The 19,614-nt window shown below is 43.3% G+C and overlaps 1 protein-coding gene across 2 annotated transcripts in view; it reads right to left on the bottom strand.

Annotated features, from left to right (window-relative positions):
* Positions 1–1,805: 1,805 nt before the first annotated feature.
* Positions 1,806–19,614, bottom strand: part of ADPRHL1 (ADP-ribosylhydrolase like 1) — a 23,715-nt gene continuing 5,906 nt past the window's right edge. For both annotated transcript variants that reach the window (XM_009870076.1, XM_009870075.1), the window contains 5 exons: positions 13,025–13,150; positions 10,381–10,521; positions 7,080–7,207; positions 3,952–4,084; positions 1,806–2,246 (listed from right to left, as the gene is read on the bottom strand). In XM_009870076.1, coding sequence (XP_009868378.1) covers positions 2,089–2,246; positions 3,952–4,084; positions 7,080–7,207; positions 10,381–10,521; positions 13,025–13,150 — 686 coding nt within the window. In that variant the 3' untranslated portion in view covers positions 1,806–2,088. The remainder of the gene's footprint in view (positions 2,247–3,951; positions 4,085–7,079; positions 7,208–10,380; positions 10,522–13,024; positions 13,151–19,614) is intronic.

Here is a 19,614-nt window from a genome sequence, read left to right as displayed (position 1 = left end):
CAAAACTTGGTCCTCTCCAGCCAGGAAAAGTGGGAACGGTTATAAATGCTCTTAATTCTTTTTCATGATTATTTTTTCTAGAGGAAAAGGAAAAGCTGAAGTACTATAGAAAATCCTACCTTATGCAGGATATGTTCTTCTCTCTTCTCTATTGCTGAATTTATTACAGGTATGCTAGAGGCATCCTAAACTAGAAGGAATGCATTTAGAAAGTCTTGGTATTCTCTTACAGCTGCTGACACAAATTCTCCTTTTGACTTAACATATCTCCAAAGCAAACAAGAAAGCACCTTGCAAAGCTGCTGAGAGAAAACATGCTAAAACAACAGCGTGTGAAGTAGCTCATGGTATGGAAAACCTTTTCGTATGGATATTGTCATGCAGGCTGCTATTCGTAGTGACAGGGATCACCAGCTCCTCTTTCTGCCACATAACATCCCAGTGACGATTCCAGCAATTGCTTACATGGAAAAAGGGGTAGGAAAGTACTTATGTATTTTTAGCTATCTTTTTAAAATGCAGTTCAGCAGCTGGAGAGAGATAGGAGAAACCAACACCACAGAGGCAATTACTCACAGCGGAGTTTAGAAAGGGCTGTGTTTCTGAACTTCTGAGGTAAAACATAAAGTGAAACACCAGGGACAAATTCTATATTCACTTCTTCTGTGTCATTTCATTGAGAGGTCCAGATTTGTGCCTGTGCTGCTGCGGGTGCATCAGAATCAACTTCACTGGGGTCTACTGTTTACTTTGTCTGCTCTATGCAACTTTTAACAGAATCATAGTTTGCTGGTTTTCTTGAAAAATAAAAATTAAACAATATATAAAAATAAAAGTAAACAAAAAGAAATAGAAGAAAAAAGAAAAGGAAAAATGAAAAAATGAAAAAAAAAGAAAAAGGAAAACGGAAAAAGGAAAAGGGAAAAAGGAAAAAGGAAAAAGGAAAAACAAAAGAGAGAAGTTGAACAAGAAGTTGGAGAGGAGAAGTGAGGTGAGGCGAGGTGAGGTGAGCCAAGGCAAGGAAAAGGGAAAAAAGGAATAAAGGGAAAAGAAAAAAAAAGAAAAAGAAAAAGGAAAGGGAAAAAAGGAAAGAGGAAAAGGGCATAAAGGAAAAAGGAAAAAGGAAAAAGGAAAAAGGAAAAAGGAAAAAGGAAAAAAGAAAAAAAAGAAAAAGGTAAAGCAGTTATAATTTCTTCCCAGGTTTCTTGTGGTGCTCAGACTTGTGAAATGTATCACAGCCTGACTGCTGACCTATTACAACTACTTGAGGACCTCAGCCAAAAATTCTGATACTGATACAGCAACATATAATCTGCTCAACCTAAAAATAAAGAATGATGCTGGAAAATAGTGTAAGATTAATTTATTTACAAATATTTCAGCCAGTTTTATTTTTTTAAAAAACCCTTTTGTTCTGAAGACTGAAGAATACATGTGTAACTCAGAAATTTTAGACACACTGGTGGTTTGCCATTACGTGAGTGTATTTTTAGTGTTGGCTTTTCCTTTTCTGGAAGCTTCTAATGTAACAATACCTTGCACCACAGTGCTGATGCAGGGATCAGTGTTTCATTAAAAGCTAATCCGTGAGACATTAGGTTTACAAGTGTCACAGACACATTAGATTTGAGAACAAGAAGGAACACAGTGGTGAAAGGATTGTAAAATATACAGAGAATATCCCCATTAGGGGGTACTACCATTAGTTTTGCAGGAAAGCATTAGTTCTGAAAATTAATTTTGTATGTGTAATTACAGGTCACAGCTGTTTAGGAAGTGGTATTATAGCAAGTTAGACTGAAATCAGTCAAAAGAGGTTTTATTTATTTTTTTGCCATTTGAGATTATCTCACTGGTTTAAGCAGCACTCTTTATACTCACAAATCCCTACATCTGTAAAAAACCCACAAAGACCATAAATCATCTAATAATCAGTCTGAAATATTTCAGCTACTTTCACTTGCACACGATCTAAACACAACCTAACAACAGACTAACTCTTGGCTAACTCTCTCGCTATGAATGTCAGCTAGTTATCTACAGGGTCTGATACAGTCTTTATAGAAAGAGAAAATGGCAGAAACTGCTTTACTTTTCCTCCGTGGATACTCGGTAAAGATTCTCGCCCAAGTACTCAAGCCTCTCCCGTTGTTCCAGGTCCTGGTACAAGCCTTTGGGGACCTTGCTCAGGCCGTACACCAAGCCATACAGGCAGCCGGCGATAGACCCGGTAGCCGCACTTTCTCCTGCAAATTTAAGCACAATTGCAATGATCTCTTAGTGCTGCTTTCTCCTATGAGATCAAAAACCACCCCTGCACAGAGAAGGAAATATTAAGCTGCTGTCAGAGCATGGTGGGAGCACGTTGGGCTAGTCCCAGAGGCTTGCACTGCCCCGTGTCTCCTGCCTCTGGCCGTGCGGGTGAGGATGGATGCCTTGGGAAGAGAGGGACGCCACGGTGAGCGCATTGCGATGCCCCTGAGGCGTGTGCTCCTGGGCTAGGAGCTTCTTCGGTTTGGGGAAAGCCCAAGCCAACACAGCAGCAATTGCAAGCAGCTGAGCCATTGTTAGAAAAAAAAGGAGGGAAGAGGAGTTGCAGGGGGTCCCTGGTATACAAAGAGTGCCCCTTCGTCCCCCACAGCCCAGTGCGGCGTCGCACATGCTTTAGAACACCTCAGCCATGATGAGCGACACCGATGCTCCATGTGGCGCCTGTGAATTCATGCCTGCTGGGCTCTGTAGAGAGGGGCCGTGAGCTCTCGCTGCTGCATCAGGGTGTGTGAGAAACCCAGAGCCTCTGCGAAGGGTCCAAGCCAGGAATGGAGGGAGTGGGTGATTTGGGGCTTGAGTCCTTCCCCCCACAGCTATGAAAGCCCCGCAGGATGCAGCTATGACCAAGAGAGTTGTCTCTCATAGAAATCATAGAAATATCAAGGTCGGAAAGGACCTTAAGATCATCAAGTCCAACCTACAGCCCTACACCACCCTAACACTAAACCATCTACTGAAGTGCCACATCCAGCCGTTTCTTAAATACATCCAGGGATGGTGACTCTACCACCTCCCTCAGCAACCCATTCCAATGCTTCACCACCCTTTCAGTGAAGAAGTTTTTCCTAATATCCAATCTAAACTTCCCCTGGTGCAACTTGAACCTGTTCCCTCTTGTCCTATCGCTATTCACTAGTGAGAAGAGGCCAACACCCATCTCACTACAGCTGCCTTTCTACCTGAAGGTTGTAGAGAGCAATAAGGTCTCCCCTCAGCCTCCTCTTCTCCAGGCTGAACAGCCCCAGCTCCCGAAGCCTCTCTTCATAAGACTTACCCTCTAGTCCCCTAATCATTCTGGTTGCCCTTCTCTGTATCTTCTCCAGCACTTCAATGTACTCCCTGTACTGTGGAGCCCAGACCCACACACAGCACTCAAGGTGCAGCAAAAAAATCTGTTAAAGCAATTAATTATGTGCTTCTAAATGCTAGATTTTATCTGCTTGGCACCTGATTGGGCACTGGATTATTTTTCTCCCTTATTCCCGGGAGATGTTTAAGAGACGGGTAGATGTTGGACATGTTTTAGTGGTGCTGATAGGGTTAGGACAAAGACTGGACTCCATGATCTTGAAGGTCTCTTCCAACTGAAACTGTTCGACGATTCTGTTCTATGCTTGGTTTCATCACATGCAGCTAAAAGGTGCTAGCGTTTTGGTGGGGGGAGATGCCAGTCCTTTACAAAGCTATACTGGATCTACATCTTGTGCACCTCCCAAAACTGTGAAACTTAGATGCAACATTGCTTGAAAAGTTCCATAAACGGTTTGGGTGGGAGCTGCTGCTGTGGTTAGGGTATGAAATCAGGGGTTCAGAAATAACAACAGTGCCAACAGTGGCAGCCAGCATCCAGGAAGTCTCTCCTGCCCTGTGAGAGGCAGGAGGCCCAGGGATGCTCCTCACCTCCGTGGAACATGGAGCGGTTGCAGAGCTCTGTCCAGTCCCCGCCACAGCCCAGCAAGGCGTCATAGGCAATCATGGGGGCATCGTGGCCTCGTCTCCCACCCCGGCCTTCTGAGCTCCATCTCCTGTATGTCTGTGGGAGAGAACACGGGGTGTCAGGTAGAATAGAACCACAGAATCATAGAATTGTTTAGGTTGGAAAAGACAAACAAAGGGGAAAATAATTTACAAATGTAAGAAACATCTCTCCTCCAGGGGAAGAAAGGAGGAAAAAAAACCCCAAACTCAGAGTGAGGTTTTGCAGAAAAAAATCAGATTTTCTCTAGGGGAGGTACCTCCAGAATCCTTTTTTTTCCCTCCATAAATCCCCAGATTAATACAGAAAAATTTATAGTAAAAAAAATTCTTCCTTTAAAGGAAGTGGAAAGCTTTAATTCCTGAAGTTGAAGTCACATGATGGTAAGTGAATTGCAGTGTGTAGGAAGGATTTGCATTTCTATCTGTTCACTTTCACCTCAGCCATTTACACACTTGGCTGTGGTTTATCTGCATACACATTAAACAAGGCAGAGTTGCACGACAGCTCCACTCCATTGCTCTTTTTTTTTGTTTTTCTTTTTGCAATCTAGAGAGCGTATTTATGTTTTTATGTTGTCTTCTGCCACATGCAAACTTTCCAGCCTTATGCTGCAGTTTGGATGCTGGTGGAGCACTACTGACACACTACCGAGGGCAGGAGGACTAAGCGTGGAGGTGCTATTCTGGGTGCACAGGCAGGCAGCTCAAGTGTCTCCCCATTTAGCCTGTAAGATCGCCGATGCTCTACACACATCTGATGTCATCTCGCCTCATTGTAAAAAAACTTTACATTAGGGATAGCTGTCCTCAGGGCTCTGCTGGGAGGAAATTTAACTGCACCAAAGCAACATTTCTCAAACTTTAAGCTTGCAACCTCCTTTTGACCCTTGCGGCCCTGCAATGTGGCACCAGCCCAGTTTGCCTATAGTGGGTGGGCAGGCAAGGACGAGCAGTGCTGAGTGCGTGGGCAGGGGTGTCAACAATATTTTTGAAGGCACTGAGCGGCTGCCAAGCCCTGGTGGTGGTAATTCACATGTTGTCTCCTTGCTGTAAGCCCCTGCGGTCAGTAGTTAAAACTGCCTCTGACTTTCTCACCCTCCAGGAACTGATCTTCTGGTTCACACTCCTTTCCCATACATTTTGTCTCCCTTTCTGGGTCTGTTCACACGGCTGGTTTAAGCAGCTCTGTCAGAAGGAGACAAGATCCTCAGAGTCTAATTGGTCTGGAGGACTTTGGTTTGGTTCCTCTCTCGTTTTGTCACACACTGTGGGAGAGTGAGCCAGGTGAAAGATCTGTTTGCTGAGACAGGGCTGATCCCAAGTGTGGCGCAGTTTCTGTTTATTCACTGTGCAGCTAACACGTTCCAAACGCATATCACTGAAAAACTATTTACCCTGCATTGGCCCATCTTGTATTTATACAGTCAAGAACTGGTAATTTCTCTTTTACCCCTACATTTATAATCATCTTCAAATTTAAACTCTATACTTGCTTATACAGAATGTGGTCTAGGATGCTTAGCATTTTGAGGTGTAATATTTTTTAGAGAGGGAAATTGCCTTTGCAATGTACTCAGGTCAATCTAAGCCACATCTAAGGTCTTCATTTTCACATCTCCTGCAGCTCGCATGTGCCTGCAGAAAGGTGTGCCTGGCCAAGCAGGAATATGCATGCAGTGACCTGTTGGCAAGTGCGGTGCCAGATACCGGTGCTTTATTAACTGCCTGTGGAAAGGCAATCAGCTACACCGCCAGACACAAGTATCCAGTTAGTTTGGAGGGATTGCAAAGGAAAGCACTCCTGGAAAAAAGGCAGACAGGGTGGTTACACTCTCATTTATTCTTTCCATGGTTATAAGTACACTTGGCTTATAAGAAAATTAAGACTAAACTTCTGTCAGGCTGTGATGTCTGGCAGTGAAATTTGAGAGTCAAGCAACATTTTCTTTTCTTGTGCATTAAAATGAACAGCTCAATAGGCCAAACTAGTCGGGCATGGGCAACAAGGGTAAATTTTATTTCTGCACTAGGAGTCCATGCAGTTCTCTTGAGATGATCACAGGAAAATATTGTTGGTTTTAATCTCTTCTAAAGAGAAATTAAAATCGTGTTAAGACTCTGGTATAATTGAATGGAACAGAAAACTAGTAACAGATTCGTGGCACTGAGTTAATAAAATAAAACTGGAATGAGAGCTAGTCTGTATGTATAGAGTGAACAATTTCTTATTATCCACAGTCAATCTATTCATTGGCACTTTTCACCCCGTAGATGAGCACCTAAAAATAAAGTGAACTCTCAGAATAGAACTGTGCTTTAATAGTCTGGAAAAAAGATTGATTTATGGGAAAAGGTGACAAGAACCACATACTTATTGCTTAACTGCTAAGCGAAGACCTTTGAGAGGTGCCAGCACATATCAGAAACTGTACACACTGGGGGAGAAGAGGCATTATTTCTCTTGAGTTAAGGAGATAAAACCAGAAGTCATGAGGCAAAGGAAAGATCATGTATACTACAAAGTAGTATCCCATGGGATGCGGTGAAACACCATCTCTCAAGACACTTAAAACTAGCCTGGGCACAGCCTGCGTTGGCAGAGGATTGCTTGGGACATCTGTCTTCCGTTCACAGGGCCATAACCAAGTCCAGCTCCAAGTACTAGTAGGGATTTCTGTGGGACTCGGGCCACAGCTCCATTAGGCTTTAACGAGAGCCCCCAGCGAGATGTTTGTGTTTTCCACCCTCCAAAAGCCATGGCTTATGTTTCGTACCTGCTCTGGATGTCAACACATCTGACCATTAATCTGCCTCTCCATGTTGTTTCCTCCCATTACAGCAACTCCAGGACAAGTGGCAACTGCTTTTTACACTAACACTTACCAGAGCCAAGGATGGGAGCTGTTTTTATTTTCTTGACATTTTAAAAAAAGATTAAGACCTCCTGACTCCTCTGCCACTAGAAACAGTCGAAAAATACCAATGTGCCTCTTTAAAAATACCTCTCTCTGTTCAGAACCTTTCCGAGTGCTTTTCGAAGTTGGGGTTACCTTTTCTCTCTCCTCTGCATCATAGTTGTCTGGAAAGACAGGCTTATTCTGATTTTCCTCGTTGATTTCTCTCTCCTCCAGATAAAATTGCCACTTGGCTTCGAAGTAAAACCAGTGTTCCTGATATTCTGAACACAAAAGAAATCAATGATGTAGTATTTAATCTTGGCAATGTTTTCAGTTCTAGTTTCATATTTTTTTTTAAAAATTACAGTATTCACTGACCCAAAAACCTAAGTATTTTGCAGTAACATACATTAAACAGGCACATGTACTAAATATGCATTTTAGTATGTAGTGGGACATCTAACTGGAAACAGAAGGTGTGACAGATGAAACTGTTTTCAGAGTCTTGTGCTATTTTTATGGTATATTACAAGTACATTATGATGCAACAAGATGAGATTTTCAGAGAACTTACTGAGGAACGCTCCAAGGAAAAGAAAAGAGTCAACAAAAAGAGACAAAAAGAAAATCAATTACATGCTAATTTGTTTAATTCTTTACTGTAATTAAGGAATATCTAAAAATGCTTACAGATCCTAAACACAAATTGCCTCCTACCTCGGTTATCAGCTTTTAGTAACATAATTTATCCAGTATTTCTGTTCTCACAGTTTTTCTGTGTGATCTTTCAGGAAAAAAGCAGATAGGAAAGGCCAAAATTTCCATTTGCATTTATTATAATACATATCAAAGGTAGTAGAGGGGATAAATAACACATTTGCTATCTGTCCCCATAGAAATAAGGCTTTTTTGATAACCATAGGTCTTTTTCCTTTTTCTGACGCTTTAGGAAAGGCATATATAATCGTGCTTCACATTGTTCAGGTGAGTAATCTTACTAAAATCAGTTTATTTTCAAGCCAATATTCTGGTTCAGTCTTTTTATAAAGGCTTTAAAAGGCATGTAAGTCACACTGATCTGTTAAGCACATACACACACCCTCCCTGCAGAATTGAGGCCTGAGAGAAACCCTGCCTGGGAAGCCGATGGGGCAAGGAACTAGAAATCAGTGAGATGGTCCAGATGGCCAAGTAAGCCAAGGTGAACTAGTAATTTAGCGTGGGGCTATTGGCGTGCAGTTTTAAATAAAATTAAGCATTGCCACTTTTTCCCTACCTCTGTCTTGCTTGGTTGCTCTGTCGTATGCTGCAAGTGGCTGCAGACCATGCACACAGCCAAACCCTTTCTCTGCAGAGCGTAATCTGATTTTGCTTCTTTTCCTAAAATGCCATACAGGTGACTGTCGTTTGCAATTAAGGTCTTTAAAGCAATTCAACTCTATGTAAAAACATCCAAGCTGCCTTGTAGGACCTGGTACTTCCACAAGGTTATTGGTTCCCCAGCCCCAGACAGCGGTGAGCCCTTTCCTGGGTCCACACCCAATTGTGCCTGAAGACATTCGTTAGAACCCTAAAAAAAAAGGGGGTGTTTAGGAAAACAGAGTGAAAGCGCACTCGCAGCCATCAGGCAAAGGAGAGCATGTTTAGGGGGGGAAAAAAAGTCGCACAAAGAGTCATTGGTTGAAGTAAACTCCTGACACCCACTCCATCAGCTGGGTACAAGACTGCTTTTGGAAGTTCAGGTGACCTGACAGGTTTCCTCTTTGTGGATTTTTTCCTATTTCCCCTGTGACCTTAGAATATGACTACCTCAAAAGTAAATGTTTTCTATGTAGCACCTCAACGAGCAAGTAAGCCCCCTCCCTGGGAGTGATCAAGGCCAGGTTGGATGGGACTTTAAGCGAACTGGTGTAGTAGGAGGTGTCCCTGCCCATGGCAGGGGCATTGCAGCTAGGTGATCTTTAAGGTCCTTTCCAGCCCAAACCATTCTATGATTCTGTGATCAGAAACAAAAGGCTCAAGCATTTGCAGGAGATTTGGGATGTATTGGCAACCTGTAGCATGGTCAGAAATCCCACGTTGCCAGCCCTAGTGAGTTTCTGCCCCATCCCTCAAGCCTGGCCTGAGATGACAGTCACACTCAGCTCCATGGGACTATCTGGCAAGTCATCGCAGCTGAATGTCAGAGAGGGGTGTTAAGTTAAGCCCTCTGTGACTGAATGTAGTGCTTGTTATCCGTGGGGGATAACGCAGTTAAAAAAGAGTTTTCTAAAACTGGAGGACTCTGTATGGCAGGGGTTTTTTGCAGTGCATTTCACCAGCCAAGGAGCTTAACTTTAATGCAGGAAACTTTTTCCGCTTCCAAAATAGGACGAAGCTCAACAATATGGGCACTTGCTGGGAAGTGTGCCTCAGGAGTCCAACGTGCATACCTCCGCACCGAGTGGTCCTGCTGGGGTGGAGTGACAGGGACCTGCTGCAAACCCACTCAGAGAGGAGCTCACTCACACTAATCCTGCACCTGCTCCTCATAGGTCTCAGCTAAAAAAATCCTGGTGCGCAATGAGGCACAGATGAAAATGAGGGGTCTTTCAGAAAGGCTCTCTGGTGCTCCTTTCAGATATTAAAGCAGCAGTTTTCTCCCTGAGTAAATCTTTATGTCTGAATGTTCTTGAGTAAAGATTTCCATTGAATTCAGCCCTTCTCAACAGCTGTCCCTTGAGATTAACAGAAAAACTTCTTTCATTTTAATGTGATGATACTCATCTGTCCATAGCAGGTCTCACCATTACAAACATATCACTCCCTGGCAAGAGGGGACTAGAATATCTTTGCCCTGAAGATCACATGCACTAGTAAAGTAGCAATACCAAGTTCAGAAGCTGTGTTACACAAAGTTGTTTTAAAGCAAGGATACAACAGATTGTATCTCAGATACTTGTTCAGAAAAGCAACGAGTCAAATCTGAATTTGTGGTCAAAAGATAACTCTTGGTCAGGAGACATCTGCAGGTGAACTTCTCCTGGTAAAACGAGGATGTCAGTGGGTTTTCTTATGGAGAATATAGGACAGTGCTAATTGATGGAAGGGAGTTGAATAATTCATATCTCAGCAGTCACTTTGCCTAATAACCTGCTAAATATCATTTTCTTACTCTCCCCTTGCGCAGCAATCTTTGAAGACTTCCTAAAGATACAACTGCAGTAGGGCATTGTCATTGCCATTTCTTTTTGTATTTTTGCAATCAATATATTAAGCAACTAATGGACAGTAGAAGAAGGTGGCACCACCTCTGAAGGACTTAGAGTCTGAGAAGAAAAAGTAGGAGGGCAGCCTGAGGAGATGGAAGAGGGAGGAAGGCAGCGAACTGGAGAGACTGGGGAATGATATTTCTTTAGTGTCTTTCTAGTTGAATATAGTTTTAAGGAAGTAACTTCTGTTTCAGACACATTACCTGCCATGTGGCGAATGGTCTTCTTGCAGTATTCTTCAGCCATTGGCACGACCTTCATCATCTCTCTTCCCCACTGCACGAGGGGTTTACCTTGTATTGCGTACGCCACAAAGAGAGCTGTGCATAGGGACCCTAGAAAGCCTGGAATTCACAGATAACAATGATTACCAATGTGCAGTCTGCTCTCCTACCATTCTTGTCATGTCCCTCGTAAAATCTCTAGTGGAATGCCCCATGGCTGTCAGGTAGGGTAATGAATGTACATAACCTATCTCTGCCTGTTTGCAGGCTGACTCGTGGCATGCTGAGACTCTTGGCTAATGTGTGGTGCCCCTCCGTTTACAACTTGCTTTACATAGAAGGGAGCTTCTGTTCTCCGTGGTGTAACATGACAGAAATTGAGGTAGGGTTCAAAAATAAACATAATCCACTAATGTGATACTGAAAATCTTCTAATTGGAGTCACATGAAGTAACTGACTAGTGCAAAGTGATTCAATTACAGGCTATATCACCTTGCTCGCAGTCATCCAGCCCAAGGGCTGTGATGGTTAGATCTAACACTATTTCTGGCTCATTTGATTCTAAGGAGACAAGTTCATGTCTTACTTGGACAATTGCTTCTTTCTTCTAAGGCAACAAGCCCATGTCCCCTTACAGGAAAGATGCAATTGTTTGAGCAAGACATGCTGGCTGCCTGCCTTGCTTAGCATTCTGTCAAAGGCAACAAACCCAACCCAATGCAACATGCAAAAGAAGGTTAAGCAAACAGCTCGTTCATTTAAATAAGCCCCAGCTAAGCAAAGTATTGAGGTGTGTGCTTCTGTCGGTGTATGGGTCCAAAAGCCATTCACTCAAGCATAAAGGTAAGCATGAACTTCCTGTGTTTTACTGAAGGTAAACTCTAATTATTTTAAGAGGTTGCAAGCCCACATGAGATAGTTACTCGTTCTCACTGCTCAAGACCTGCAATACTGGATCAGGCCAAAGATACATCTAACCCAAGGTCCAATAGATGCTCTCAGAAAGAACTGAGCTGGTAGAGCCAGCTCAGAGGGTCTCACACACATAGACAGCATCTAACCCAACTGCTATGAAGATTCTTTGGTGGCAGCATGAGGGTGGCAGCAGGGTCTTTAGAGGGTGAAGGAAAGGGAGCAATAGGTGATGAAGAGGATGGTGGAGGATGCAATGTGCCCAGAAGGTTTTAGGGGTGCTGGCAGCCTCTTCCTGCCTCCTCTCCAGGGAGCTCCCTCCCCATGCTGCTATTGTCCTGCTCCCCATGCTCCTGGCTGCTCTCACATAGCCTCCTGTCCCTCACCAGGCAAGCAAGGAAGCCCTAGCTGAGGTTTCTGGCTCTGCAAATAATGCCAGTCAAGGTAAGCCTAATTGGTTTGTCTCCTCCACTTCCCAGAGCCTCTGGACTAGCTTAGGGGCAATTTTAATTACTCAGCCTGATTGCTTTTAACAGCCACAGCCCTTCTCATCCACTTGCCTGATCCCTTTCGAACCTAGGCATATCTGTGGACTTTGCAGCTGCCTGTAGCAGTGAGGTCTGTAACTTAACTGTGCACGATGCAAGGCAGTATTTCCTTTTTTTGTTTCAGTCCTGACTGACATGTCAGTTGAGTTTTCCCCACCTTTCAGTTGCGAGAATCAGAACTGACATTGCCCTGGCACCTTTCAGAATGGTAGAGAGGTCCATGGTGGCCCTCTCATCCTTCTCCTTCCTGCCTCTCTGCCATGTTTCTTGTCTCTTTTCCCAGCTGAAAACTCCTTCTGGATGTACTATCTCCTTCTATGGAAAGTGTTTGATGACTTGGATGCTCCTTGTTTACATTTTCTGGCTCTAGCAAGTACTTTCTGAGGTGGGACACCCAGAACTGCAAGCAGTCTTATTGCCGTGAACGCACTGGGGACTTTATATATTGGTTTAATGATACTTTCTGCTTTGCTTTGAATCCTTTTTTCTAATTTTATGCCATCTTGGTGGTTTTTCTGACTGCTTCCAGAGCACTGAGTGTGTTGAACATGTCACCACTCATTATAGTTTTATTTATTGCTATTTAAAGCAGACAGAACGAATACACACTTAAATAGCATGAAATTATCAAAGTGACAGACCTGAATATTCAAAAACATTAAATCCACTTATTTGTGGTTTGTTTAGAGAATGTTTCAAATCGTGTCCTAAAATAAGTGGAGGTGGTTTTTTGTCTTTCTACATTTACCTACAGTGATTGTGTATGACAAAATCTGTCAAGAGAAAAATGTTTCTGTCCTCTGAACCATAAACTTTGCATGGTAACAGTGAGTCATCTGGATGCACTTGGATCCTAGGATTTGAACAGAGCAAGTGACACAAATGCTCTTTGGACAAGACAGGTTGTGTTCAGTTTTTGGGATTTTAGGAGAGAAAACTCCCAACCTGAGGTTGCCGACTGGATAATATACAAGGATACATATTAGCTTATATAAGTAATATATACGTGTATATACTATCCAAGCAAAATCCAAACCAAGGCTTTGGAGCCTGCAAAGCAGGAGCAGTTTAACTGGGTGAATTCACAAGAGCCGCATTAGTCCTGCAGAAGTGAAAAGCAGCCTTGGGGACTTCATCGTGCTGGGGTGTGAGCAGGTGTTACCTGTGGGATGGTTGTGAGTCATTCGCCCACATTCAATGCTCACTTCAATGAGGGACTCCAGCCTCTCCGGCTTCCAGTACCGCATCCCTAAACACATGGCTTTTGTGGAGGCTCCAAATCCAGAACCTAGAGTAAAAAGATAACACCGAGCATTTAAAAGGATAAAATGTGAAATGTATGGATAAAGCATAAAAAAAGCACATTTTATTAATTCAACTCGTGTGGGAACTCCTCAGGGAACAGGAAATTAGCATGCAAAACAAGTTCCAAGTTCTGGAAGTTTCTTGCAAGGAATTTTGCTTCTACACAATCATTCTGGTTTTAGAGGTATATTCCAATATGCTCAAGAGCTACAAAGAGCATAATGGGTTCAGAAAGTGGTGTGCTCTTTTGTTCACAGGACTTGTTTGATTCAAACTCTTGTGCCATCTTTACTCATTCTTGGCTGACACCACGGTTCTGCTTACTCCAGAGGTCAGCACTAGAAACATAAGTTTGAGAAACCAGATACAGCTTTACTACACCCTTATCTCAGTATTCATAACGAAAGCATGTGATTAAAACACTTTGTAGGTGTATCACAGTTGATCTTACAATTTCAATTCGTATTCAATTGTGGAGAGCTCCACGGGTACTTCAAAAAATAGTTTCTTTTCTATACAAAAATAATGTGCTCAAAAAGAAACTATAGGTTACAGAGCCAAATCTTCCAAAGTTAGGCAATGTCAGAACTGAGGTTTCCCGTGTGACCTGAAATTAGTGCTTGTGTTCACACTCATTATGGTACAGCCTGCAGTTACTGAGATTGGTCTTGGGAATTTCTGCTTCGTGCAGCACTCAGTTTATTTACTGAATAGCTAATTCTGAGCTTCTTTTAATCCTCAGCACTGAGTACATGATCTCAGGTGTTCAACTTTTAAACACATCATTGAATGGAGAGTTAAGTTTACTAATGAGTTTCTCTGCAGCATTTATGACAGCACTATCAGGATCCCACAGAAGTTTTAATGAGCTTATCTTCACAAGACTCCGGCGAGGTGATTATCTGGTCTTTGCAGCTGATGAGCCAATGTCCCAAAAAAGCTTTAACTCATTGCAGGCACCCACCCTGATAGAGTTTGCTTTTTCAAAGTACTTGGCATTTTTCAGCACTGTCTTTGCTCAGTCACACTTCCCAGTGACCTCGGGCATAGCTGACAACAATCAGCCTTTCTCTACTTGGTTCCTGGAAGATAAGGGGCATATTTACACCACCTAATTTTAGCCTCTGTGGAACCTACATTAGAAGCACAGTCTCCCTCTCTTTCCCAGACAGGCAGGGTGGAGAAAGGCTCTATCTCCATTATCAGTAGGATGGCGTAATGGGAGCAATCCAGGGGCCAGAGTGAACTGAAGCAGCAGGTGCCAAGGAAACAGAGTCAGAGCTTTTAGTCACCTGTCTCGAGAAGGGCCTTTGACTGCCTCCCTAGGCTGTGCCCGCTGTAGGTACGAAGCACTGGAGGCTCTCTCAGAGTACTGCTTGCTGTTTTATCTCAAGGACCTCGGGTTCAGGTATCCAAACATAATGAGTGTGAGCAAAGTGAGGTAGAGGGGGTGCAGGAAGACTTACCTCAAGACAAACTGAAGCCTGAGCCAAACTAACATAAGGCACCCATCGGCATTTCCAGGTGCAATCCAGAACAGCTAGGATCTGAGCTTCTCTCTTGCAAGAAGAGTTCTCCCCAGACAGTAGCTCTCCTGAGTGAGCACCCTGGTTAGGTGATCTAATTAGCTTATCTGAAGACATTACTTCCCTTCATTCTCAGAGTCTAATGTACAAATTTTACATGCAATAACTCTTTGGAAAAAGGCCAAACTCCTGATGAAGACATTTGAAAGACTTTGAAAAAAGGCTTGGCAAATACTACTTTACTCTCCACATGCTCAGAGTTTGTTTCCTCATCTCTTGCCAGCTTTCCTGACAATAGGGAAAGGGATCCTCTCCAGAACATATTTGGCCACTGCTCTTGATGAAAAGGCTGGATACTTGTCCTGCAAAAGGTGTGTTTGCTCCTGTACCTGATATAGACTGCAGCTGTAAAGCCTTGTTATTAAGGGGCCAGGAGTAGGTAAAACTGTCTGCCTATCCAAAAAAAATCACATAGAAACTGCAAGGAAGAGTCAGGAAAGAAATCTGGACTTCCGGAGCACCAGTCAGCTTAACTGAGAGAATATAACTTCTTCTGCTTGCAAGAACAAATTCTTCATTAAACCATCTGCTGCCATAGATTAGCAGATGATAGTCATCTTCACTATGCAATCCTGGCTCCTCCAAGGGACACAATCCATATTGATTATCCAATAGAGAAATATGTTGTGCTACTCCGAGCTTCTAATAAAATAACATCTTTTCATACATCCGAAGTGGACGATGCACTACAGTAATCTGAATGCTGGCCTGAAGGAGCTTGTCTTTGCAACTTCGTTGTGTTTCTCCAGTCTGGGAAGTTACATTGAAACCTTCTGCAGAATTAGACACTGCAAACTTGGCAACAAAATATTCTGTCCCATGGAGCAGCATTAAGCTTAGACAGAACTTCACCTGAGTAGCAGCTGTTAGCTCCCATGTCTCAGCATCTACCGTTTGAATCGGGGAAGTAAGGGACAGCAAGACCAGTCCAACCAGCAGGTGAGACACATGCGTAAGAACATGAGGACTGTCCTCCACGATCAAATCAAAGGTGGATCTAACTTACCATGTCTGACAGTAGCCAATGAAGAGGATACTTAAGAAAGAGTAAAATAAAAGTGCAATGACGCTACCCCTTTGTGCTAACTGAGCTGCCGACAATTTGTCTCCCCGACCCAGAAGACAGCTGGCTGTTCATCTTTCTGCTTAATAACCTTTGAAGGATTTCCCTTGGGTTAATTTGGCCAGCTCTTTTTTGAACCTACGTGAATTGTAGCATCTGCAAATTGGCATCAGAAACTAGTTGTGCACCTTAATTAGGTGTTGTGTGGAGAAGTCCTTCCTTTTGCTTGCTTTGAACTCATGACCTGCCAGTTTCATTTGAAATTCTTAGTTTCTGTGCTGGAGGAGACAGCGAGTTTTCTGAGTTTCTATTCATGTTCTCCAAATTATCTCTGACTACACTGCTCTCCATCATACTGCCTCAGATATCACAGCCTGTGGAAGCAAATTTTACTAAGAAAACCATCCTTCCTTATATGCTTTCTAGTTCTCTTATATCCTTTTGAAGGAAGGAAGGCACCAGATTATATACAGTAACCAAGAAGCAGCATCTGTAGATTTATACAGTGGTGTAAATATTTGTGTTCTGTTGTTTGCTCCTTTCCCAGTGATTTCTATTTGCATTCTGGCTCTTACTGAGCACTGAAGCAACATTCTTGCAGAACTAGTATAGCTTCACAACCTCTTCCCTGAACTGTAGCTGAAACTATGTATATAAAATAAGAATTTCCATGCCCCTGCCCTGCCTAAAACTTCGGACTTATGTCCATTGTATCTGGTTCTGCTACTGTGCCACATGGTTATTCATCACTGTGAGTATCTTCCACAACTCAGCATCATATTATCTTTGACTTTGCTGACCCATTACACACTTGCGTTTCCAGATAGTTTGTGGATGTGTTGAAAAACAGTAGTCCAACACAGGTACCTCCTTCTCTATGGAGAAGACAGACTGCAACCCCCTCCTCTTCATTTACTGTCTTTTAACCAGTTGTCTATCCTCAGGAGAACATTTCCGCCATCCTGTAGCAACTTCGTGCCTCAGGAGAGGTGACCTTGTTGAGTCTTTTGGAAACTCTAACAGACTATCTTCACAGTGTCTCATTTTCCCTCCAGTTTCTTGGCTACTTCACTCTTTCTAATAGAATTCTGAGGTGTGGCTTTTTGTGATAAAAGCTGTGTTGACTTTTTTATTACATCATTTCCATTCATACACTGCATTATTCTCTTTTAGCATGTACTACTTCAGTGTGATTTTCTTCACTCTGCATCTGCAGAATAATAAAGATCAGCTTAATGACTGCTAAGTTCGGAAGAGGATGTGTATTTTGTGACTGCAGATCATTCTGCATGAGATCTTAGAGTCTGGCACCTTTACCTCCTGTCCTTCTGCAGCTTATCCTTCTCTTCATTTTTGCTCCTCAACTTTCTGCATTTAACTCACTTTTTCATCATGTTCCTCTACTAAACACTGTTCTGAAGTCCTTCTAGGAAGCACAGCAGCTGCTCCAATAGGTGCAAATAAAGACCTGCCTGTATGCTGCAGCCTCAGCCTGAAATACACACGATACAGGTAAAACCAAGCTGTCATTTAATAGAATCGTAGAATTACAGAATGGTTTGGGTTGGAAGGGACCTTCAAAGATCATCTAGTTCCAACCACCTTGCCATGGGCAGGGACATCTCCCACTAGACCAGGTTACTCCAAGCCCAGTCTGGCCTTGAACGCTTCCAAGGAGGGGGCTGCCACATCTTCTCTGGGTAACCTGTTCCAGAATCTCACCACTTTCACAGTAAAGAAATTCTTCCTAATACCTAACATAAATCTACCCTCTTTCAGTCTGAAACCACTACCGCTTATCCTATCACTATACTCCTTGATGGAGTCCCTCCCCATCATTCCTGTAGGGCCTCATTTAAGCACTGGAAGGGCACTATAAGGTATCCTCAGAGCCTTTTCTTCTCCAGGCTGAAGAACCCCAACTCTCTCAGCCTGTTCTCATGGGGGAGGTCCTCCAACCCCATGATCGTCCTCATATCTCTCCTCTGGGCACACTTCAACAGGCCCAAGCCCTTATGTTGAGGGCCTCAGAGCTGGATGCAGCACTGCTGGTGAGGTCTCACAAGAGCAGAGCAGAGAGGAAAAGTGCCCTCCCGCCCTTGATCTGCTGGCCGTGCTTCTTTTGATGCAGGCCAGGATGCGGTTGACTTTCTGGGCTCTGAGTGTACATTGCCAGATCATATTCAGTTTTTCATTCACTAACACCCCTAAGTCCTCTGCAGGCCTTTTAGTCCACTTGGCATCCAGCCTATATTAGTGCTTGGGATTGCCCCAACCCTAGTGAAGGACCTTGCACTGGCCTTTCACAGTGGCTCCAAAGGCACATCTCTGGCTCAAGGATTACCACCTTATGCAGGTTTGGGTTCTAGATCTCAAATGTCGGTGACTCTTTTCTGAGCAGTTCGAGTTTTTGACAATGAAACAAAACATTTTTAGCTTGTGTCAGATACAGCAGGCTCATCTGCATCAAAATTTTAAACAAATGCTGACAGAGGCAAACAATCAACAGTGAAAATTTTAGCCTTCAGCTTATCAACATCATAAATTGGAAACAAGCTCTCAAAATGAAAGGTGTTGCAGAGCCTTGAGCAGATCTGTTGGTGGTCACCAGCCTTTAACATAATCTGGGTACCTCTGCAATGAATGGGGCAATAAGCACCACATGAGGTGGCAAAGAGACACACAGAGCAGTTTGACTTAAGATCTTAGTGTCCTGACTATGCCCACAAGAATTTGAGCAGAGAATCATCATATAAGCAATGCAAAACTACTTAAGTTAAGATTTCAGTGGTCCATGAAGGCTGGCACATGAATTCTTGCTAGAAATGAGACAAGATAGAATGACTACCAGAAAATAACATTTTGGTTCCAGCCCATCCAAGATATCATATGGCTGCTAGGCCATTCAATGTCTCAAGAAGAAATTTGTGAAAATTCATTTAAGAAGCTAATTATGTCCATAGCAGAATTAGATGCCATGGTACGCTGAACATCTCCATCTCAGGTCACTGGTTCTTTTGCTCTCAGGGTGAAAAAAAGGCTTCTTGAGATGTTCAGGATTATATTTGTCAGACCAGACGGGGAAGGTTGGCTTTAGCTGTCTCAGGGCAGGAATTCATTTAGATCCTTCTAGCCTGGAGTATCCCAAAAGCAAATAGTTTGTCACAGAAAGCAGGGGAGGAGGAAAGCTAAAAGAAGAGATGTAGTTCCAATACCACAATGGGCCAGGGGACAGCCATGCTCCACTCCTGGAAGTGTTGAGGGTTACTCAGGGCCAGCAGCATCTCTGACAATTATTTTGGCTAAATTTTATGTACTGTCAATCAGAAAACATATGACAACTGCCAAGGGGGCAGATCTGCCTAGCAAATAGCAGGGTGAGCAGAGTACACGGGGAGGGGATCCTTTTCCCTCCCAGCAGCTGTTGTGCGGAGCGGAGGCCGAGTGAAAGATGCTTTTTGTGTCAGAGAAAACTGACTGCAGAGACCCAGAAATAGCTGTGGCATCGTGCCACTGGGTCTTTGCCAGGATGTTGCATCAATATGAGATCCTGTTGAGCAGTGCCGATACGTACTGCTGTGGTGGAGTATCACCCCGGCATAGTTGCCATTGTCCCGTGGCTGGCGAGGTCTAATTCCTCTGATGATGTGGTGTCTCTACAGGCTTTCAAGATTAATTACACTGTATGGGTATATGTGTATGTGTGTGCATGTAGCTGCATGCAGGTTATTTACCTTGAAGTAAAAATTCAATTCATCATAAAATGAAGTGATCATAAAGAGAATAAAAGAATGGGTC

The sequence above is a fragment of the Apaloderma vittatum genome, unplaced genomic scaffold (assembly GCF_000703405.1).
Source record: "Apaloderma vittatum isolate BGI_N311 unplaced genomic scaffold, ASM70340v1 scaffold19145, whole genome shotgun sequence".
In the NCBI taxonomy this organism is placed as follows: Eukaryota; Metazoa; Chordata; class Aves; order Trogoniformes; family Trogonidae; genus Apaloderma; species Apaloderma vittatum.
Note: the sequence above shows the minus strand (reverse complement) of the source record. Positions and strands in the feature narration are given on the sequence as shown.